Source organism: Aquarana catesbeiana, linkage group LG02 (genome assembly GCF_042186555.1).
Source record: "Aquarana catesbeiana isolate 2022-GZ linkage group LG02, ASM4218655v1, whole genome shotgun sequence".
NCBI classification, from domain to species: domain Eukaryota; kingdom Metazoa; phylum Chordata; class Amphibia; order Anura; family Ranidae; genus Aquarana; species Aquarana catesbeiana.
In genome coordinates, this window is record NC_133325.1 from 400821614 (window position 1) to 400845880 (window position 24267).

General features: G+C 41.0%; 1 protein-coding gene across 3 annotated transcripts in view; it reads right to left on the minus strand.

Moving 5' to 3' along the window:
• The window catches only part of VMP1 (vacuole membrane protein 1), a 240108-nt gene that overhangs the window by 157174 nt on the left and 58667 nt on the right, over positions 1-24267 (minus strand). For all 3 annotated transcript variants that reach the window (XM_073615266.1, XM_073615265.1, XM_073615267.1), the window contains exon 6: positions 23161-23271. In XM_073615266.1, coding sequence (XP_073471367.1) covers positions 23161-23271 — 111 coding nt within the window. The remainder of the gene's footprint in view (positions 1-23160; positions 23272-24267) is intronic.

The window sequence follows — 24267 nt, forward strand, 5'->3', positions numbered from 1 at the left end:
ACAGGCCACAGCAAAGTGGAACAAAGCTTACGCGTTTCGCACTACAAAGAGTGCTTAGTCATAGCTTAGTGCGGCTGTCCAGAATTTCCTTGATGTCGTGCTGTCAGAAGGGGAGGCACAGATCCTGTGTTTCTGCTAAGCAGGAACACGGATCTTTGCCTTCCCCTAGGCAAAGCACCTCCCCCACAGTGAGTAAGCTCAACCTAGGCACACAGTTAAAGGGGTTGTAAAGGTAAATTTTTTTATCTTTAAAAATAACAAACATGTTATACTTACCTTCACTGTGCAGCTCGTTCTGCACAGAGTGGCCCCGAACTTGCTCTTCTGGGGTCCCTCGGCGGCTGTCTCAGCTCCTCCCCGCAATAACTAACCACCTTAATGCGAGCTCCCTCGCACGGTGGTTAGTTATTGCGGGCACGCTCCCGTGATACAGCCGGCGGCTATAGCCGCTCGCTGTATCACTCAGCCCCGCCCCCGGCGCGCCGCGTCATTGGATGTGATTGACAGCAGTGCGAGCCAATGGCTGTGCTGCTTTCAATCCATCCACTATAGCCAATCAGCGACCAGGCTGATTGGCTGAATAGAGGTCGGGAACGAGCGGCCGAGTTTCGAGGTGTCAGGTAAGTAAAACGGGGGGGGGGCTGGGGGTGGCGGTATTATCAAAAGTTTTTTCACCTTAATGCATAGAATGCATTAAGGTGAAAAAATGTATACCTTTACAACCCCTTTAACCCTTTGATCGCCCCTGATGTTAACCCCTCCCCAGCCAGTGCCATTAGTACAGTGACAGGGCATACTTTTTAGCACTGATCACTGTACTATACTTCATGCACACTGGACGTTATAATAACGTTATAAAAAGGCCAGTAGCTTTGCAGTGAGTTTTTCAACGTTTCTGCAATAAAGTTTTTTTTCGCGTTCTTTAGTGTTTTTCAGAGTTTTTTTAGCATTAGCATGTTTTTCTTTTTCAATGGAATCAAAAACGTTAAACGCTGGCGAGCTGTGTTTTTGAGTGTTTTTACAGCAGAAAAACTCCTCTCAGAACCCACTAGTCTTGTTTTTTTTTACAGCCAAAAAATGCCCCAGCTAAAAACAGTTGATAATAGCCTATGTATGCATGGACACATAGGATACCATGCATGCAAGTTTATTGACTGTAGAAAAAAAACGTCTGAAGCCAAAAACAGTGTTCCCAAAAAGTGTCAAAAGTGCCAATTACGTGTCCGATTTGTCCGCCGCAATATTGCAGTAGAAGATAAATAAATAAAAATATCCCATAGTTTGTAGACGCTATAACTTTTGCGCAAACCAATATACGCTTACTGGGATTTTTTTTACCAAAAATATAAAGCAGAATACATATTGGCCTAAATTGATGAAGAAATTTGATGGTTTTAAATTTTTATATTTTGCAGCAGAAAGTAAAAAATATTGTTTTTTTTTTTTTTCAAAATTTTCGCTCTTTGGCGCAAAAAATAAAAACCGCAGAGGTGATCAAATACCACCAAAAGAAAGCTCTATTTGTGGGAAAAAAGGAAATACATTTTATTTGGGTACAGTGTCGCACAACCGCGCAATTGTTAAAGTAACGCAGTGCTGTATCGCAAAAAATGGCCTGGTCAGGAAGTGGTTAAAACCTTCCAGAGCTCAAGTTTAACTGAATTATTAGGTAAAAGACATGCCAAAATAAAGCAGGCAGGGGCGGAGAAGTGTTGTGCAAATTCTAGTTTTATAATTAAACTGCCACCTTTACCCAAAGTTCACTTTTAAATAAAGTATGGCAGATAGATTTACCAACGCTACAAATTGTCTAGCCTGAAGTTTTTTTTTTATGGTTAGCTGGAAAGATCAGAACCCCTGTCAGGTAAGGTTTTGAATGCTATTTGGGAGCTTCCACCCACATACTGTCATAGTGGCCATGGCTTCAGCATACAGGTAGTGATGGAAAATATGCAACAAGACAGCATTAAAGGAGAAGTGGGGCTAAGCTCTTATGACCTGACTTCTCCTGTGGGTTAAAGGAGTGCACTTACACCCCTTTCACACTGGAACGGCGTTAGCGCTAAATGCCACTCGATTTAGCGGCACTTTAGCGTTGTTTAAGCGGCGCTTTTCGGCTGCTAGCAGGGCACTTTTAACCCCAAAGAAGGGGTAAAAAACTTCCGCACTTCCGAAGCGCTATTCAGTTGCAAATTCATTGCAATGGGCAGGGGCATTTGGGTGCGCTGGAAACAGCACTCCCAAATGCCCCAAAGATGCTGCTTGCAGGACTTTTCCGAAGTGGCCGGGTGTGAAAGGTGCTATTTCTGGCGCTATAACGCCATAAAACTGCCTCAGTGTGAAAAGCTATTAAAAAAGGCAACCAGGAATTTGTTGTTTCTGATTTTGGAAGTGCTCAGATTTAAGCACTTTCAGGTCCTTTCAGCCTCATCTCAATCCTCGAGTAGAGGTCCCAGGGTCACCAAGGATCAAGGTTAGCTAAGGAACCAAGACAGGGGAACTTACTCTGCAGTATTTGTCAAACGGGTACAAAAATACAGCCAAGTGTAGCACCTGGCAAAAACTCCCTAGGGAGTGATTTCCCTTCCTGTTGTGAGGAGAAATCTCCTTAAGGGCCAGTTCACAACACATAAAGTCCATTCCTTTTTTTTCTGCATCAAAAACACATGGGAAGTAGGTTATATGGTTTTCAATGGCATAGTTCACACCAGTGCTTGCAGTTCCAGTAAAAAAGTAGAATATGCTGCATTTTTCCTGCACTGGACTGTATTGGAATGTTGTAAAACGCATCAAAAACGCACTGGAACACACCTAAACGCACCAAAAACGGACTGGAACACACGTCCTTATTTAAGGTTAGGAAAAAAGAGGGGAGGGGGAGAAATGCACTGGACTGCATCAAAAACGCACCAAAAACATGCATGCAGAAAAGCATCTGGAACGCATCCGAACTGCGTTTCTATGGTGTGAACTGTCCCTAAAAGAATACAAAAGATGGCAGGAGTCCTAACTCTTCCTTACTTCATCCATAACTGAGGCAAAAAAAAAAAAAGGGGGGGGGTTTGGTTTATGTACCAAGCTGGTTTTTTTTTTTTCTTTCATTTATTAAAGGCTTAAAAAGTAAAGTATAGAAAAAGGACACCAGTGATTGTTTTCATTTGGTATTTAATTTTGGATAAAAGAACAAATATTTTTCCGCTATATGTCCTGTTATACCATAAAAACAGTTTCTAGTACAAAGAATGATGAAGTTATTTTAAGAGAATCCCTTTTTTTTTTAATTTAAATGTGCCTACAAAATGAAGTCTGCGCATCAAAAATTCATGAAAATAAAAAAAAAAAAAAAAAAAAAAAAACACAACTAAGGTGATAACATAGAAGAAACTCTAAATTAGGGCTAACTAGTGATTGTACTGTATGTCCTTGTTTGCCCTTTGGCCATAGGTGGTTAAAACTGCCTTATTGGGTTAGCCTAATTAAACAGCAAATGGTGAAAAAATGCAGAGGCAGACATTAAAGCCTAGTACACAGGATGAGATTATCGGATGAATGATCGTCCGTTTTTTTTTTTTACATGCTAGTCTCCATATGAAATACACATAGGTTACTAAAGTACAAAAATTCTCATACAACAGGATAAAAATAAAAGTGATGTGATGTATTTGCATTTTATTTTCGGACGAAAACTGTACTGATTAAAACGAAAATCGTACGATCTGGTATCATCCGAGAAAATTTTTCATGTTTGTCCCTTCTGAAAATTTCGGATGACAGCTGTGTACTAACGATCAGATTATCTTACGATCGCAGGGAAAGCAGTATTTTTGAATGATATTCTGATCGTGTGTACGAGGCTTAAGGGCGCTTTCACATTGAGGAGTTTTTCAACCACTTTTGCAATAAAAAAAATGCGCCTGAAAAGCTCAAGGAAAATGCTTCTCTTTAAAATCAACAAATGTGTTTCACACTGGGGCGGTGCGTTTCTGTTGTGGTGGAAAAAAATACTGCTTGCAGCATCTTTGGAGCGCTAAAGAAACTGTACCAAAACCAGTCCTCTCCATTGAAATTAATGGGAACTGCATAAAAAAAAACTCAAAAACACCACTGCTAAGCATTTTTGGTGCAGTTTTTGAGTTACATGTCCTTTAAAAACCACACCGCAAATGCTGCAAAAGCGCAGCAAAAACACATAGACATTTTACTCCCAGTTTTGAAGTGAACCACTGTGAACGTGCCCTTACTGCAGCAAAAACAGCATACAAAAGTATAGAGAAAAAAAAAAAAAAGTATAGCGGCAGCTGAAATTCCAAACCTCCTTATTGGTCAATCAGTCCACCTTAAACATTAAGATCTGAACACAGATGCAGGTTGTGGTTTTAAAATGTAAGCTCTTGTTTCTCCTGAAGGGTCGGTACTGCATTAAAGGTGAATATTGCAATATATATGAAAAATATGGTCTATTAAATATTTCTGGTGGAAGAATCATAAAAAAAACGGAGAGGAAGAACGGGGAGATGCTAATGTAAACAAGCATTTCAACGTTCTGCCTTGTGACACTGTCACTGATCACCGCTCCCTGTAATTAGGAGCGGTGATCAGTGATGTGTCACACGTAGCCCCCCCCAGTTAGAATCACTCCCTAGAACACACTTAACCCCTACAGCGCCACCTAGTGTTAACCCCATTACTGCCAGTCACATTTACACAGTAATCAATTTTTAAACACACTGATCGCTGCATAAATGTGAATGGTCCCAAAAATGTGTCAAAATTGTCCGATGTGTCTGCCATAATGTCGCAGTCACAAGAAAAATCGCTGATTGCCGCCATTACTAGTAAAAATTTTTTTTTTTTAATTCATAAAAATGCCATAAAACTATCCCCTATTTTGTAGACGCTATAACTTTTGCGCAAACCAATCAATAAACGCTTATTGCGATTTTTTTACCACAAATATGTAGAAGAAAACATATCGGCCTAGGAAAAAAAATGTTTTTTTATATATTTTTTGGGGATATTTATTATAGCAAAAAGTAAAAAAAAATATGTGTTTTTTTCAAAATTGTCCCTCTTTTTTTTTTTTTATTGTGCAAAAAATAAAAACCGCAGAGGCGATCAAATACCACCAAAAGAAAGCTCTATTTGTGGGAAAAAAGGACATCAGTTTTGTTTAGGAGCCACTTCGCACGACCGTGCAATTGTCAGTTAGAGCAACGTAGTCCCAAATCGCAAAAGGTGCTCTGGTCTTTGGCCAGCCAAATGGTCCAGGGCTGAAGTGGTTAAATGTAAGGACTAGAGCTGCACGATTTTGGCTAAAATCAGAATCACAATTTTTTTGCTTGGAATAAAAATCACGATTCTCACGGTGTAACTTCATCTTTCACATTATACAAAAAAAAAAAAAAAAAGGCCTTAATTTACTGTTTCGGGGGTTTTTTTTGTATATATTTTTTTTTTTAAATTGCATTTGAAAGACCGCTGCGCAAATACGGTGTGACATAAAATATTGCAACAGCCACCATTTTATTCTCTATGGTCTCTGCTAAATTATATATATATATATATATATATATATATATATATATATATATATATATATATATATATATATATATATATATATAAAATGTTTGGGTGTTCCAAGTAATTTTGTAGCAGAAAATAATGATTTTTACTTGTAAGCAACAAATGACAGAAAAGGTTTGGTCTTTAAATGGTTAAACCTTCCACATTTACACGCTGGAGTTCTTTCCTTTGATAAAAGAACGAAAGAATACTTTGTTTCTACTTATTTGTGCATAAATCTTAGCGGGCTGCCTGGATTTTTATTGTTTTCCAGCTGTGAGAACTCTCTGCACTTGTTAGAAAGAATCGTGACATGCTTTTTTGAAGATCGGGAAGGGAAAAAGATCGCAATTTCGATTCTTAGTGATTAATCGTGCAGCTCTAGAAAGAACTCTTCCTAGTAGTTAGAATCCTTAATATTTGCAAACAAAATGAAGGTTTCCTCTTTAGAATAATAAGTTGTCAGGTTGGTAAATATTCCCAAACTGGGTTTCTTTTACGGCCTGCTGCCATTTTGCTCCTCAAGGGAGGAATAAAGCACTACAAGCTATGTGCAGAAAGATCACACGGTTTAGAAGTTGCTTAGGAGACTTCACTTTCATTTTTACTGCTTGCTCTTCCTCCTCACACTTAGAGCCTGCTACAGATGCATTTCTCTTCAATCATACAGTTTGTAGTGTACATAGATTTGCAAAGCAACGGGATAATGGAATATTCCTGAACTTTGTTTTATCTCATGGTTACTGTGAAATTGTGTGAATGCATCAATGGAGCGCATGTTATCTCAGCTTGCAGAGCTTGGATTCACTGAATGAGTTTACCAAAAAATGTAAATATTGTGGAATATACAGCTACATAACTAAGCTCCATTTCATCCTGACTAAACTAAATTATTAATGTATCTTAAAGTGGATGTAAACCCAATGTCATCCTTTCTAAACTACTGCCATAGGGGTTATCTATAAGGATATACATGCCTCCTGCATGTATCTTTACCTGTCAAATGTCTCCCCTCTGTCTGTTATGAGACCCGAAAAACTGCATATTCTGTGGGTGGATCTGTTGTCTGGAGCTCGGTGGGTGGAGTCGTGATGTCAGTAGACTCCCCGCCCACCTCTACACTCCCCTTGTCAATATGCATTTTCTCCTGTGTATTTCTTACACTGAACTTCTACTATGATCTCTAACATCCAGTGAAAAGACAGGAAAGTAACCACATGACTTCAGCATGCCAAATCATGCTGAGGTGTGGAACAGCCAATGCTTGCAGAGCTGCTGAAGAAAGGAGTGGGGGAGGGAATTAAAAAATATTGCCTGTGTCTTAGGCTAGTGCATGAGATGTAAATCACCTGTCACTCACAGCAAGGGGGAGGATTTTTGTCAGTAAGTTTTCGTAAGTTTTTGTCAGTTTGTCAAGATTTCTCTCACTGAACAATAAAAGAGGATTGCTCAGAGATGGATTAACTCTGTGTGGCAAGACTGAGCTCAAACGATAGGAAATCTTATACTCTATTTTATGATATAAAAAAAAAAATTTCGGGTTTACATCCACTTTAAATAGAAAACTATCCTTAGATATTTACTCCAAAAGTAAATACAAAAAAAATACAAAAAAATAAAGATCAGATTTTTTTAAAAAATTGAGTAAAAAAAAAAAAAGAATCAGATTTAAAAAAAATAAAAAAAATAAAAAAACATTGATTTTTATCCACTCTGGTCAATGTACACAACATCAGTTCCAGTCCTGGCTGGGATCGTGCAGCAAGAGTGGCTCCACAGGACCATGCAAGGGAAAGGAGTTTCCCTGAAACCAGAAAGTGGGGCCAGTGCTGAGGGGACCACGTGAATCAAGGGGAAAGAGCAAGTTTCCTACATGAGGAAGCAGCATACACTACAAGTCTATATCTCAGCACTAGAAATTGCTACTTTTATTATAGCTTTAATATCACTTTATTGAAATGTAAACAGAAAAAGAATAATCACTAAAAGTAAACTATAGTGAATTCCCTAAACCAGGGCCTGTTCCCATGCTTAGTAGCTATTCTAGGCCGATGACACGCTTATTTCCTGTACAGTGTGACCGACTCATGTGTTTGGACACATTAGCATACTGCTGCCTATACATTCTTATTTTCCACTTAATCTGACCCCAGCAGATGTTTAATCCATTACAGTATGATTCATAACGTTCTATAATTAGAAAATGATTGTATGGCAAACTGGGACAGGCTTCCATTATTCTAAATGCCATCATGCTGTTTAAAACATTTTTCCAAATAGATATATATCATAGGTGCTTGGCTCTGGCCATCGGGAGCCACCCAAAAGTCACGTGTTTCAGTTCTAGTTAGACTCACAGGCGAGATTATTGGTATTCTCTTATGCAGACCAATCATGGTTCGAAATCCGAACAAATTTTCTTTGGAAAATCAGAAATTTTGTGCGTTTTGTCATCCGATGATGCCACCATTGATTTCGAAATTCGACCAACCAAGCCTTCAATTTCACCTCATGTTGTTACAGAAAAGAAATTTTTGTGGCTGGGAATCTTCTTTTCTTTCCAGGTCACAGCTCATGCGCATTTCTTTTTCTATTTCTCGCACGATTCTTCCATCATTGACTAGAAATTCGTTTAGAGGGGGGAGGATTGCAGGGATTATAGCGGTGCCAAAATACACAATCGAACTTAGATAAAAAGCATAAACATTTTATTAGGAGAACTTATAAAAAGGACATAAACGAGGTGTGCATTTACAAATTCAGACAATTAAAAACATTTGTAGCGACATTTTAGGGGAATCAGCCAGGAGAGTGTGGCGGCCAGTTCCGTAGACAGGTATATTGAAAGTCCTACATGTTTCGCCAGATATGGCTTCTTCAGGGACAGATGTTTATGTCTTAAAGCGCTACTATACAGTCTATGAAAAAGAAATTTAACAATCAATACCAAATATGTCATATCTAACATCAATTTAAATCCAATAATAAATAAATTGAAAAGGTGTAGATAGAAAATTTGTTATGTTTGCGAGCTGTCACACATGGACCCACACGCATATGCCCGGAATGTATCAGCAAGTACCACATCCCAATTAGGTAGGCATCGCACCCCCCACCCCCAACCCCCAACCAGGCTGGAATACCCACAAGATGAAAAGAGGGGGCTTGATATGCTTTATTTATCTCCTCAGCACTCTAAAATGCGGTGTTACAAGTAGATGCATTCCCAGCACCAGGTATCCAACCTATTTACTGCTCTATCCCTACGGGTAAGTGCTGCACACCTACCTTTTTTCCCATATCAGTCCCCACCAGTAACCATGTTAACACCACTTATATCCTCCCAACACATTGCTGTTGGGTGCACATATACTTATATAATTCAAAATATAATTTTCCTTCCCTTCCCCCCCCTCTTTTTTTTTTTTTTTTTTTTTTTTACTTTCGTCACTCTCAGGTATTCTGTTTTTGGACCCTATTTGTGATAAGAGGCAGTTGCTACGTTACAAATTTAGTGTGTTCCCATGTCCTATATACAACCCTTTTAAATAAAATCTGTAAGTATTCAGAGACTTTTTAGTCCTACTATATGCCTATATACCCCTTGTGCCCCAATTCATTTGGGATCTACTATAATCACTATACTTGCTTTCTTTCTTTAGAAAATATCTTTTGCCTGGTCCTCCTCTTTGCCCCCTGCAGCCTCCTACTGTACCCTGAGCTCACGGGGCGGCTTCGGGAGTTCTTTGTGCCCATCCCTGGTGACTCACAGGTAGCCCCCTCTTTTCATCTTGTGGGTATTCCAGCCTGGTTGGGGGTTGGGGGTGGGGGGTGCGATGCCTACCTAATTGGGATGTGGTACTTGCTGATACATTCCGGGCATATGCGTGTGGGTCCATGTGTGACAGCTCGCAAACATAACAAATTTTCTATCTACACCTTTTCAATTTATTTATTATTGGATTTAAATTGATGTTAGATATGACATATTTGGTATTGATTGTTAAATTTCTTTTTCATAGACTGTATAGTAGCCCTTTAAGACATAAACATCTGTCCCTGAAGAAGCCATATTTGGCGAAACATGTAGGACTTTCAATATACCTGTCTACGGAACTGGCCGCCACACTCTCCTGGCTGATTCCTGTAAAATATCGCTACAAATGTTTTTAATTGTCTGAATTTGTAAATGCACACCTCGTTTATGTCCTTTTTATAAATTCTCCTAATAAAATGTTTATGCTTTTTATCTAAGTTCGATTGTGTATTTTGGCACCGCTATAATCCCTGCAATCCTCCCCCCTCTATACAATTTTTGAAAACATTGGGATAAGGTGCTGTATCACATTGAGGACCACCCAACCACCTCTTCCTAGAAATTCGTTTGTTTTGCACAAATTTCCAACATGTCTGATCACTCAAATTTGATGGCCGGACGAAAATCGGCCATTGCTGTAGCCCACTAATGGTGCAGAATTTGAACGATTTTGTGCACCTCCACTACTACGAATATAACATGCACAAACACAGACATATACATAGCTATATCACCAACGATCAGTGGCGGTCGGTGCTAATTATTTTTTTTTGGGGGGGGCGGCAAACAGTACCACAACCCCCCACCCCACCCCCGGTCGGTCAGGTGAACTTACCCTATGTTGGGCAGCACTTCTCCTGGGCTTCACCGGTGGGTTCCCTTGCTCGGCGGCGGCAGCTTTCCTCCCCCTGTTCTCCACGGGCATAGCGGTGGCTTCTGTTTCCTCCCTCCTCCTCCTCGGCCAATTGGGACTCTTCTCTTTTCATTGTAAAACGGTCTCAGACCTGCTTCTGATTGGCCAGATTGAGGATCAGGGTTTCAAAAGCAAATATTCATGGCTTCCCATGGGGGCACTGGACAGAGGGGAGGGGCCAGGAGTGCCGGTGAGAGACCCAAAAAGAGGAGGTTCATGGCCGCTCTGTGCAATTCCATTTCACAGAGCAGGTAAGTATAAACATGTTTGATATTTAAAAAAAAAAAGTACCTTTACAATCAATTTAATTGACTCCTGTCTAAATTGTCCTATTATGTGCATGTATGTACGCTAAATTGGGACCCTAGATTGTAAGCTCTCTGAGAGCAGAGATTGCTTTGAATGTACAGTATGTAAAGCAATGCGTAAATTGTTGGTGCTAAATAAATACCTGTAATAAATAGGAAGCCATTGCAGGTATCAGCAGTCAACAAGGGCTCTCAATGACCTTAAGAGCCCTTTCACACTGCCAGTGCCCGGGCGTCAGTGGTAAAGCGCTGCTTTAGCGGTGCTTTACCGTCGCTTTTGCGGCACTTTTCAGGCGCTAGCGGGGCGCTTTTAACCCCCCGCTAGCGACCGAATAAAGGGTTAAAAGTGCCCGCAAAGAGCCGCTGCCCATTGATTTCAATGGACAGTGGCCCTTTAAGAGCGGTGTATATACCACTCCTAAAGCGCCTCAAAGAAGCTGCTTGCGGGACTTTTTGTGATGCCCTGCCAGCGCAGCGCCCCAGTGTGAAAGCATTTGGGCTTTCACACTGGGATTGCAGATGAGGCTTTTTTCAGGTGCTTTACAGGTGCTATTTGTTAGCACTAAAGCGCCTGAAAAATGCCTCCAGTGTGAAAGGGAGCTTATGGAAAAGAATATAACAAATTGGGAGAGAAGCTGTAGATCTGGTGCACTGTCTTCCTTATTCCTGATGATCTTCCCAGCATTGGCCGATGTATAGCTACTAGGTATTGACAAATGTATGCATAATTCACTAGCCAATCAGTAGTCACTATTGATGGCCATCACACCTTACAATTACGCCAAATCAGAAATAATAAAAGAGAAGAGAAAAGAATCAGACCACTAGCCTATTTGCAAAGAAGCATGGTAACGTTGGTAAAAGAAAACAGGTATACCTAGGGGCACAAGACAATTGGGTGAAACAACAAGATATATAAAAAGAAAAAACAAACATGCTGGAACAAAAGGATAGGAACTGCTGAAAATCAAGGCACCAGCTATGATTGAGTGCTAGTGGTCTGAGTGAGAAAGAAAGACAGCAGTGTAAGCACTTTTATTTGCAGACTACACAGCTGCCAGAGAAGAACATCTCACGATGACAAATCATGGAGAGGGATAAAAACAAAAAAACTATGATTCCACAGCTTCATTAATCTGAAAATAAAATGCAGCTGGGTGCAACTAGTCATACTCATTTTAGCAGAGAGCTACAGGACAAGCCTGGTCTGTAACACTTATGAACTTTTAATACAGACACAAAGTGAAAAGTATTTGGCGTACTATGTATGCTATAATTAAACATTGCCACAACAGCCTATTCTATTCAGGAGATTTTTTTAATCACTCAGTGGCTTGGGATAACTCTTGCTTGCAGTTGCTACATATAACATATTCATTTCAAACAACACACTTGTTACAAATTGTTAATCTCCAGCCACCAAACTATTAAAAATCCCCAGTGTAGTTTAATAATAGAGACATGCTGGTCACATAAAACCACTAAGCAAATAATAGCATAATAGTTTGGAGTGCGACGCCACCAGGTGGCACTGCAGAATAATTCACTTATATTAATAAACAGTCGCTCCAACAAGTGTATTCAGTGCTTCAATTTATACAATGAAATTAGATGTATCAAATAATATCAGTGAACTGGTATAGGCCATACAAAGTATCTATCACTATATACACACCCATATTATAAATATTTCATTGTTATATTTAAAGTGATTGTTGATGCACTTTTAAAAAAAAATAACAAACAGGATTAAAATTTACCTGCTCTACGCAATGGAATTGAGCGGAGTGGCCCGAACCTCCTTTTCTCGGGTCCCCACCAGCGCATTCGGCTTATCCTCTCTTGCTAGTGCCCCCCCATAGGAAGTCTCTTCCTACGGGGGGCACTCGTGTGGCTCGCTCCTGAGCCCTGCTGCCTGCATCTATAAATGTTCCCTGCTCCCTCATCACTGGGTTTGAATGACAGCAGGAAAGCATATAAAAACAGGAAGTGAGGGGAGAGAACCACTGCAGATGGGCACAGCGCAGGATCAAATGAGGACTCTGGTAAGGAGGGGGTGAGATGGTATACTACTACCCCTAAAAGAGTAACTCCACTTTTGTTGAGAGAAAAATAAATTTCCTTATTTTTTACAAACTTTGTTTCAGATTACTACCTTTTGTTATTCTGAAGAAAGAGCCATTTGATTGTCTGTGTCCATGTCTCAGTGAATCTGTATGGGAGTGGCTTTATAATTATCAATCAGCTGCTGCACCTGCAGGGCTCTAATGAGGAAAACTGCAGGTTCTGCATCCCTTTAGATGCGATTTCCCTTTGGGAGTATCCCACCAGAAGTGACATTTTTGTTGCAGGGGATGCTCAAAATATGACTTGTCTCTTCTTACAGACTTCTGGTAAGTAGGACAATCACACAAACGGGAAATTACATTTCTGGGGGGGACGTTCTGTACAGAGCGCCTCCAGGTAGCCATATTGCGTGGCATTTTTCAGAAACTTACAGCGCTGTAGAGTAAAAAGGAAAGTACATTTTTAATAACAATACAATTACAATATGACTTGTGTCACAATTGTATACATTAATTTTTTTTTTTTTTTATTTGCTAATTTTTTTTCCCAGTGGAGTGGAGTTACCCTTTAATGCAAAGAATGACAGGAAGGCTTTATAACCACTGTACAAGGGTCAATGTGCAGCAGTACCAAATTAGCACACTGGGTGGCAGTGTTGCATTAAAGAAGCTACACAGTGGTGCTAAAAACTTGTTCCACTTGAGTTATATCACAGAATGTAAAATACTGTGCAATGTACAACTACTAGCATTTTTTATTTAAAGTTACCTAGAAGACAAAAGATGAATGAATAACTAATCACTAAAACACTGATTAAAAAAACCTGACATTATTTGAATAATGCATTTACACACTGCAGAGTCATTTTAATGAAAGGTGTTCCCTATTGGCCTGGAAGTGTCAGTTCACAATTCCAACACAAAACGTAAACTAACCACCTAATTGGACTTGGTTATTGTCTGGATTGGTCTAATGTCTCTGATTTTACTTTTGTTGTTATGGTAAAAATGTGAAAATAAAATAAAGATTACTTAAATATAAAAAAAAAACAAAAACGTAAACTAACCATATGGATGCTTACAAAATACTTTGTCATTATATATTGTTATGGGTATATCTTTAAGGCAATGATGGTGTTATTCACCAAATATTCACTGTAGGTGACACTTCCTGGTGCATGTGTTCTTAGTTACAGAGAAAGATTCACCACTTGTTAACGTTTGGTAGATAACACATTCACTGCTTTACAAATATGCCATAATCTCCAGTATATCTAAAAGGCAATAAGGTAGTAGTTATAATTTTCTTGAATCTAATCATCAGGCTTAAAGTGTATGAAAACTCTATACTTATATTATTTTGCTCCATTTTGGTCAGTTAAAAATAGTGGACACTATTTTGTCATATATGTTCAATAAGTGCAAAAAAAAAAAAAAAAAAAACACGTTGATCCTACTACAGATCCATCACTGTCCTGTGTTCTATGCACTTTGCAGTGTTATCTCAAGCATTCTTATTATCACTGAACACCTCTCCCCATGTTAAGGAAAAGAAGAAAGGAGAAGCTGTTCAGTAGTCCTAACATACTTCCTGTCCTAGGGGAACCAATCTACTTCTCCATTGATAGAGTACAGTGAGTGAGAATTGTTATGCTACAACAGAAACTCTTACTGGGAGGATCACTAGGTGAAAATAAAAGGAAAACAGGCCCGGTTCTCATTGGTGCAATGTGGAATTTGCAGCGATTTCTGTGGGTTTTCCGCACCACATTAAAAATTGCACTCTGTTCATGTGAATCGCTGAGGGTGTGTATGTTAAGTGAACTGCATTCCAAAATCGGTTCACAAAACGTAGTGCAATCTCCAGGCTCAGACTGCATGGGTGAAAAGGGTCCTGCATGATTTTGGTGCGGATGCACCAATAATAAATTCTGGCCAATGAAATGAATCAACGCCCAAGTGATTGACACGCCTAAAACACATCTAGATGCGTTTAAATGCATTTACAAGCGTCAAAGTGTTTTTTCTGCCAAAAGGCATTTAGGAAAGCCCAATGTGCATGAGACCTTACTATTCTTTAGAGCAGATGTCTTCAAACTACGGCCCTCCAGTTGTTCATTGAACTGCAATTCCCATCATGCCGAGTCATGTCTGTGAATGTCAGAGTTTTACAATGCCTCATGGGATGTGTAGTTCTGCAACAGCTGGAGGGCCAAAGTTTGAGGATCCCTGCTCTAGAGCTTGGTCAAAGTCACGTGAAAGTTTTAATCCGTGGAAATGCTCCTATGTGATCCTAGCCTCTGTTATGCCCCGTACACACGGTCGGATTTTCCGACGGAAAATGTGTGATAGGACCTTGTTGTCAGAAATTCCGACCGTGTGTAGGCTCCATCACACATTTTCCATAGGAATTTTCGACACACAAAGTTTGAGAGCTTGCTATAAAATTTTCCGACAACAAAATCCGTTGTCGGAAATTCCGATCGTGTGTACACAAATCCAACGCACAAAGTGCCACGCATGCTCAGAATAAATTAAGAGACGAAAGCTATTGGCTACTGCCCCGTTTATAGTCCCGACATACGTGTTTTACGTCACCGCGTTCAGAACGATCGGATTTTCCAACAACTTTGTGCGCGACCATGTGTATGCAAGACAAGTTTGAGCCAACATCCGTCGGAAAAAATCCATGAATTTTGTTGTCAGAATGTCCGATCAATGTCCGACCGTGTGTACAGGGCAGTAGTGTTATGACAGTGTTCAAAACTAACAGTTATTATATGGTCACTGCAAGAGTGATGAGACTTTTTATACATCTAAAGAATGACTGCTGTCAATTGCTTTTGGGTACATTTTGCGTCAGGTTTTATAGGTTATAGAGCCAACAAAACTAATCAATGTAGGTGCATATGTGTATTGTTAGGGCAACAAGCAAATACCTTAAAAATATACAGCTAGTACCTTGGTAATCTTTGAGCATTCTCTACTGATGTAATGGAAGCATATGTTTCCAGGCTCCTAAGGTCTAAACATTTGTTACACACTGGCTCTCATGATGCGGATTCAGTCTAGATCAGGGGTCTTCAAACTATGGCCCTCCAGTTGTTCAGGAACTAAAATTCCCATCATGCCTAGTCATGTCTGTGAATGTCACAGTTTTACAATGCCTCATGGGATATATAGTTCTGCAACAGCTGGAGGGCCTTAGTTTGAAGATCCCTGGTCTAGATCTAGACAGGAGTCAGACTCTTGGCTCCCTCCGCAACAGCATGGTTTAGGTGCCAAGTTTCCCCACGGTGTGCAGCAAAAACATGACATGACCAACAGGACTTCTCCTCTGTTAGATGGCTAATCTCATACTATTATGATACTTTCATTTAAAGCCAGGCAAGGATTTGAAGCAATTCACAACTAACAAGATCATTAAATTCAAACTAAAAGCAAAAGTTTTTTCTTTTTTGGATAAAGTAAGAGAGGGTTAAAAACCCCTGTCAGGTTTTTTTATTTTTATGTCATCCCATTCGGGAGATTTTTCTTCACTTTCTGTCGCAAAACCAAAACAGGAAGTGAGAGGAAATTCCTCCAAAGTGAGGCAATCCTGGGGTTCTGGGGTCAACCCAAAATTTGGGATTTCTTTTCACTTTCAATGATAACGGTAAACAGGACAAAGAGGAGTAGGTGAGAGGTCTCTTTGTGACATGCTGCTGGTTAGTTGCCACTAACCACAGGATCTCAATTCTCCATTCTCCTCTTGTACATACCAGTTTCCTGTCTTTAAAGTCAATCCAAGGGCTTCCTTATGTCATGACCTTTGAACAAGCATGCACTTCAATTTTTATTTCGATTTCACTCTGACATTTTTCTGAATGCTTGTTACAGATGTGTGTTTCAAGGAGTTGAATCAGAGATGCTGAGATTTTCAGTAGGACATTAGCAATGAGAGCCTCTGTATATCAGTACATGCTTCCCTTAAAAAATAACCTATGAGGAGTGTTCTGCCACTTATTGCCAACAGGTGGCATTACAAAACCCCTAAATTGAGCCATTTTTGAATTTATGAATAGTGCCACAACAGTTGTGGTATACAGGCCAGGATTTTTTGGACAACTGTTTTACTTGGGGACCCACACCATATTCCATTCTTAGTATGGGGAATCCTAAAAATATGTTGTGTTACAGTTTGTACCAACTCAAGTCATTGTCACTTTTATGACCAACTTGGCCTGACTGTAACTTGGGGAAAATATTTAAAGATGTGCAAAAAAAAGAAAATAACAAATAAAAAAAAAAAAAATTAAATATATATATATATATATATATATATATATATATATATACACACACACACACACACACACACATATACACACATGTATATACACACACACACACACACACGTATATACCAAGTGCCTAAATATATTAACTACTTGCCAACTGGGCACTTTTACCCTCTTCCTGCCCAGGCCAATTTTCAGCACTGCCATTGCACGGTCATGCAACACTGTACCCAAACTACATTTTTATAATTTTTGAGACAGATAGAGTTTTTAATCACCACCGTGTTTTTATTTTTTGCTATAAAAAAAAAAGTTATAGAAAGGCAAAAAATTTGGGGGAAAAAAAAAAAAAAAAGTTTTTCTTAGTTTCTGTTATAAAATTTTGTAAATAAGTAATTTTTCTCCTACACCGATATGCACTGATGAGGCTGCACTGATGGGTACTGATGAGGTGGCACTGATAGGTGCTACTTATGGGCACTGATTGGCAGCACAGATACGCAGGCACTGAACTGATCATGAGGGCACTGATGATCAGTGCACCGTTTATCTGTGCAGATCTCCCCTGTGAGGAAATGCAGCTGATCGTCTCTCCTCTCCTCACATGCTGTCAGTGTGAGGAGAGGAATGCCGATACCCAGCATTTCCTCATTTACATGTGATCAGCTGTGATTGACACAGCTGATCACATGGGTAAAAAGCCTCGACATCAGCACTTTGTCAAGATTGGTGATGCGTCGTGTCCCAGGGACAGAGCGCACCACCGATCGCTGCACTGCGCGCCCCCGCAGTGGGACAACGTCATATGATATTGTCCCAGAATGAGAAAGATGCCTTGCACCCATCATTTTACAATATGGCGGGCAGGAAGTGGTTAATCATACACAGTTAAAGTGGTTGTAAACCCGAAAAAACAAACAAAAAAACAAACCCTGTAAGACAAAGACATAATGAGCTAGTATGCATTGATTGACTGGAGCCGCAATGATGTCACGGCACAGCTGCTGATTAAACGCCGAAGAAACGATAAGAGCTGTTTCATCAGTGCGCATGCGCAGAGGACGTCGGCTCAAACAGGGAGGTAAGTACAGCGCTGCGCTAAAAACGCAAAAAAAATGTATATACCAATTAGCAGCTAACACACCTATAGACTCAGGTTAGGGTTCAAGATAAAAAATAAAAGTGTAGCGCTATATATATTAAACAAGAGGACGTCGGCACAAGCATATATGGTAAATATCTCTTAAACCGTTCAGATTTAGGAGATATTTACAGTACCTACAGGTAAGCCCTATTATAGGCTTACCTGTAGGTAAAAGTGGTGTAACAGGGTTTACAACAAATTTAACAGTATATACCCGATGTGGTTAAATTATTAAAAGCAGACTGTGCAAAATCTGGTGCAGCTCTGCATAGAAACCAATAAGCTTCCAGTTTTTTTTTTTTGTTGTGTACTGTCCGTGATACTTTTTTTATTTGCACTAACATACAATTCAATTTAACATAGAATGTTAAAGAAGAAAAAAAAAAAAAAGAGAAAAGCAAACACATACAAATTAATGGTAATAAAGATAGCAGCAGAGTTAGTGAGATAAGACAGAGGGAGATCTATAGAATGCAGGGGGGGATACTAGTCACAGAGGGGTTGTAAAACTTTAGCATAATGTGTAAGGAAACCAATATCTAAATTCAGGCCATTATTTTTCGTGTCAAAAAGAAGTATCATTCTTATATTCTTTTTGACACAAAAAATAATGACCTGAATTTAGATATTGGTTTCCTTGAAGAAGGGGACATACCCCGAAAGCTTGTCCTGAAAAATTGTATATTAGTGCAAATAAAAAAAGTATCACGGACAGTACTTAATTTTCTCTGTCAAAATTGCACTAATACAGCTACAATCAAATCAAGTTTTTTTGTTGTCAAAGCCTAATTGAACAAGCTGATGTTAGAAGCTGATTGGCTACCATGCACAGCTGCACCAGATTTTGCACTCCCCAGTTTTAGTAAATCACTCCCAGTAATTGCAACCAATGTGTCTGATTGTGAAAACTGGTACCCCGATGGTCAACAATAAGTGTTTGTACCACTTAAGGCACTCACACAGAGATAGTCTATCATCCAAGCTGCTTATAGGTAAATAGTGGATCATGGCAAAGACGTTAATGGCCTTTTACTAGCCAGCTGAGACTCAGACCCCTTTCACACTGGGTCGTTTTGCAGGCGTTATTGCGCTAAAAATAGACCCTGCAAACCGACCTGAAACAGCCGCTGCTGTGTCTCCAGTGTGAAAGCCCCGAGGGCTTTCACACTGGAGCGGTGCGCTAGCAGGAAGGTAAAAAAAAGTCCTGCTAGCAGCATCTTCGGAGCGGTGTGTATACCGCTCCTCCACCACTCCTGCCCATTGAAATCAATGGGGCACCGCAGCTATACCGCCGGCAAAGCACCTCTGTAGAGGCACTTTGCGGTGGTTTTTAACCCTTTCTCGGCCGCTAGCGGGGGGTAAAACCGCTTCACTAGCGGCCGAATAGTGCCGCAAATCTAACGGTAAAGCGCCGTTAAAAATAGCGGCGCTTTACCGCCAACGCACCTCCTGCCCCAGTGTGAAAGGGGCCTCAAAGATTCACTTAAAAACACCACAATCTCTAGATGGCTTTTACTGGCTTACTATGTACTGTAATTACTGCTATTTACTAAACAACTGTTCACAATTTTGGCCACTAGTGTGAAGTACCAGCCCAAGTGTGAGAGAGCATGCTTAGTTCGGGAGCATGTGTTTGGGTAAGTAAACACTGAACATCAATGCTGGGGGGGGGGATAAGGGGCTAGGAGGCACTGTCATAGTCAAAGACTGACCACTAATGCAGGGGGAGGAGGGTGTTATCTTTACAGCCAGCCACTGATGTCCAATGCTGGAGAAGGATGGGGGGGAAGATTATAGTTACAGCCAGCTACTGACCACCAATGCTGGAGAAGGATGGGGGGAAGATTATTGTTACAGGCAGCTACTGACCACCAATGCTGGAGAAGGATGGGGGGGGGGGGGTGAAGATTATTGTTACATCCAGCAACTGACCACCAATGCTGGAGAAGGATGGGAGGAAGATTATTGTTACAGCCAGCAACTGACCACCAATGCTGGAGAAGGATGGGAGGAAGATTATTGTTACAGCCAGCTACTGACCACCAATGCTGGAGAAGGATGGGGTGAAGATTATTGTTACAGTCAGTTACTGACCACCAATGCTGGAGAAGGATGGGAGGAAGATTATTGTTACATCCAGCTACTGACCACCAATTCTGGAGAAGGATGGGGTGAAGATTATTGTTACAGCCAGCTACTGACCACCAATGCTGGAGAAGGATGGGAGGAAGATTATTGTTACAGTCAGCTACTGACCACCAATGCTGGAGAAGGATGGGGTGAAGATTATTGTTACAGCCAGCTACTGACCACCAATGCTGGAGAAGGATGGGAGGAAGATTATTGTTACATCCAGCTACTGACCACCAATTCTGGAGAAGGATGGGAGGAAGATTATTGTTACAGCCAGCTACTGACCACCAATGCTGGAGAAGGATGGGGTGAAGATTATTGTTACAGCCAGCTACTGACCACCAATTCTGGAGAAGGATGGGGGGAAGATTATTGTTACAGCCAGCTACTGACCACCAACGCTGGAGAAGGCATGGGGGGGGGGGATTATTGTTACAGCCATCTACTGACCACCAATGCTGGAGAAGGATGGGGGGAAGATTATTGTTACAGGCAGCTACTGACCACCAATGCTGGAGAAGGATGGGGGGGGGGGGGTGAAGATTATTGTTACATCCAGCAACTGACCACCAATGCTGGAGAAGGATGGGAGGAAGATTATTGTTACAGCCAGCAACTGACCACCAATGCTGGAGAAGGATGGGAGGAAGATTATTGTTACAGTCAGCTACTGACCACCAATTCTGGAGAAGGATGGGAGGAAGATTATTGTTACAGCCAGCTACTGACCACCAATGCTGGAGAAGGATGGGGTGAAGATTATTGTTACAGTCAGCTACTGACCACCAATTCTGGAGAAGGATGGGGGGAAGATTATTGTTACAGCCAGCTACTGACCACCAACGCTGGAGAAGGAATGGGGGGGGGGATTATTGTTACAGCCATCTACTGACCACCAATGCTGGAGAAGGATGGGGGGAGGATTATTGTTACAGGCAGCTACTGACCACCAATGCTGGAGAAGGATGGGGGGAGGATTATTGTTACAGGCAGCTACTGACCACCAATGCTGGAGAAGGATGGGGGGAGGATTATTGTTACAGCCAGCACTGACCACCAATGCTGTAGAAGGATGGGGGAAGATTATTGTTACAGCCAGCTACTGACCACCAATGATGGAGAAGGATGGGGGGAGGATTATTGTTACAGCCAGAAACTGACCACCAATGATGTAGAAGGATGGGGGGAGGATTATTGTTACAGCCAGCCACTGACCACCAATGCTGGAGAAGGATGGGGGGAGGATTATTGTTACAGCCATCTACTGACCACCAATGTTGGAGAAGGATGGGGGGGGGGGATTATTGTTACAGCCATCTACTGACCACAATGTTGGAGAAGGATGGGGGAGGGGGGGGGATTATTGTTACAGTCAGCTACTGACCACCAATGCTGGAGAAGGATGGGGGGAGGATTATTGTTACAGCCATCTACTGACCACCAATGTTGGAGAAGGATGGGGGGGGGGGATTATTGTTACAGCCATCTACTGACCACAATGTTGGAGAAGGATGGGGGAGGGGGGGGGATTATTGTTACAGTCAGCTACTGACCACCAATGCTGGAGAAGGATGGGGGGAGGATTATTGTTACAGCCATCTACTGACCACCAATGTTGGAGAAGGACGGGGGGGGGGGGGGGAGATTATTGTTACAGCCAGCTACTGACCACCAATGCTGGAGAAGGACGGGGGGGGGGGGGGAGATTATTGTTACAGCCAGCTACTGACCACCAATGCTGGAGAAGGATGGGGGGAGGATTAGGATTATTGTTACAGCCATCTACTGACCACCAATGCTGGAGAAGGATGGGGGGAGATTATTGTTACAGCCATCTACTGACCACCAATGCTGGAGAAGGATGGGGGGAGATTATTGTTACAGCCAGCTACTGACCACCAATGACCACCAATGTTGGAGAAGGATGGGGGGGGGGGGATTATTGTTACAGCCAGCTCTTCTACTCCCAAGCCCAGCATGCATAACATTTAAGTTCATGATATTTTACTGTAAATAATTTTGATGTATCTGGATAAGGGAAGGGGGGGTTAGAAAAAAAAAAAAAAAAAAAAAAAAACAGCCCCGGGTGCCAGATGCTAGGTGCACCACTACACCGGCCTAACCTCCGTGGGAGCCCAGAACAGTATTTTCTCCAGGACAGGCAGTTGTAATATATGGTCATAAAGGGAGACTGTTCAGTACTGTGCTAAAGGGAATGGATTATTTAGGCAAAAGGTACAATTTAAAAAGGTCGGTCATAATCCTATTTGTGGACTTATGTTTCTATACAAACACATATCTTGAAAATAAAAGGCTTGGCCTGAGTGAACTATCAGAGCGTAGATTATTAATAGTGTATCCTGCAGAAATTCTTCATGATGCAACAGGACTGACACAGCTCCCCTGGGAGACAGCTCCGAGCTGCCAGGCAGTGCTAGACATATTCCAGCAGGTTTAACTATTCTTTGAATAACAAAATATACTTAGAGCCAAAATCTAGCCTTCATTTTACAAGAGGCGGTAATAGGGTAACATATTTCTGTATTAACAATATGCAGACTACATTCAGTTGCCAATTATTATCACTTGCATATTATCAACAAAGTGCATCTGCAGTACCTGACATGTGACAGCTTTTATGGAAGGAACCCTGGCAAGGTTGAAAGAAAGGAGCTGCCATTACCGATTTGGCTTTTAAAAGGGGTAATCTCCTGTGATGTTATCCTTCTCCTTGCATTCCCACATGGTAAACCACCGATTTAGATCGCCATCATACAGCATAAGTCTTGCTGCATTTTTCCTGTCCAGATACCTTAAAGTGAACTTGTCGCTAGACTATAAAACAGTCAAGTGTTTACATATTCTTAACAAGCACTAAATAAGCTTAAAGGATAATGGTGCCCAATTACAATATTACAATAGCGTAAAACTTACCAAATATAGAAGAAAGGTATGAAGACCTGTTCCAAGTCCCACAGAGGACAGAATTCCTAAGCCTACCCAGTAGGCACACCATAAAAATTTCTTCTCAATATACTGTACATACTGCAAGAGAAAGCGATCAGTAAATATCACAGAACTTTTACCTGATTCATAACGCTTAGGTTTGGGTGAAAGAGATTTGGTTAAAGTTAGGATAAAAACAAGCCCTCTAACGAACATAAGAAAATAAAAATTAAAGATACCCTAACAAACTAATGACAGAAATAGAGAACTATCATTTCTTAAAGTATATGTATATGTACCTTAAATCTATTTTTCTGTATGTTTGACATCATGCTGAACTGTTTACAAAATGTCCTAAACATTTTATTGTATATCTGTTGCAAAGTTTCTTACCTGGAGACCCTACCCTTTCTGGTGAATACTGACAAAGCAAGGCTAAGCCTCACAATTAGCAGCAGCATTTGGATATCAGACTGGCTCAAAGCTGCACTGTCTACAGTTAAAAGAGAAGTATGGGATTTAGAAAAAAAAAAAACATTTATACTCACCTAGGTGGATGTAGCATTGAACCGATACTGCATCTGTCCCCTGCTAGCTCTGCACTGAGAGCTGAGCGATCAAAGACCGCTGATCGCTCAGTTCTCAGCATTCTGTGAGCAGAGAGCTATGGACTGTCAGTCTTCGGCTCTCTGCTCTGCCCCTCCAGCACTCACTTGAGCACTGGGCTGTGGAGGGGGCAGGAGAAGCTGGCTCAGGCTCTTAGCGGATCACTGAGAGGTTGAGCCAGCTGTCGGTCCAGGCTTCTGGGCAGATCCTGACCATTTGTTGGGGATCTTTTCAAAGCCTGGACCGGCTCTGTGACCTTCAGTCGACAGTGGGCTTGAGCCCGCTGCTGGCTGAAAACGGATCACAGGAGTGCAGAAAGAACTGCACTCCTATGATCCATAGGAAAAGTATAGCCAAAATAGCTATACTTCTCCTTTAACTCTTTCCGGTGAAGACAGGAAATTCAGGGAAGCAGCACTAAGACAGCAGGAGCCAGCAGCATTGAAAGTTGTAAACTGCAAGTGGGGGGTAAGAATTTTAACAGTTCAC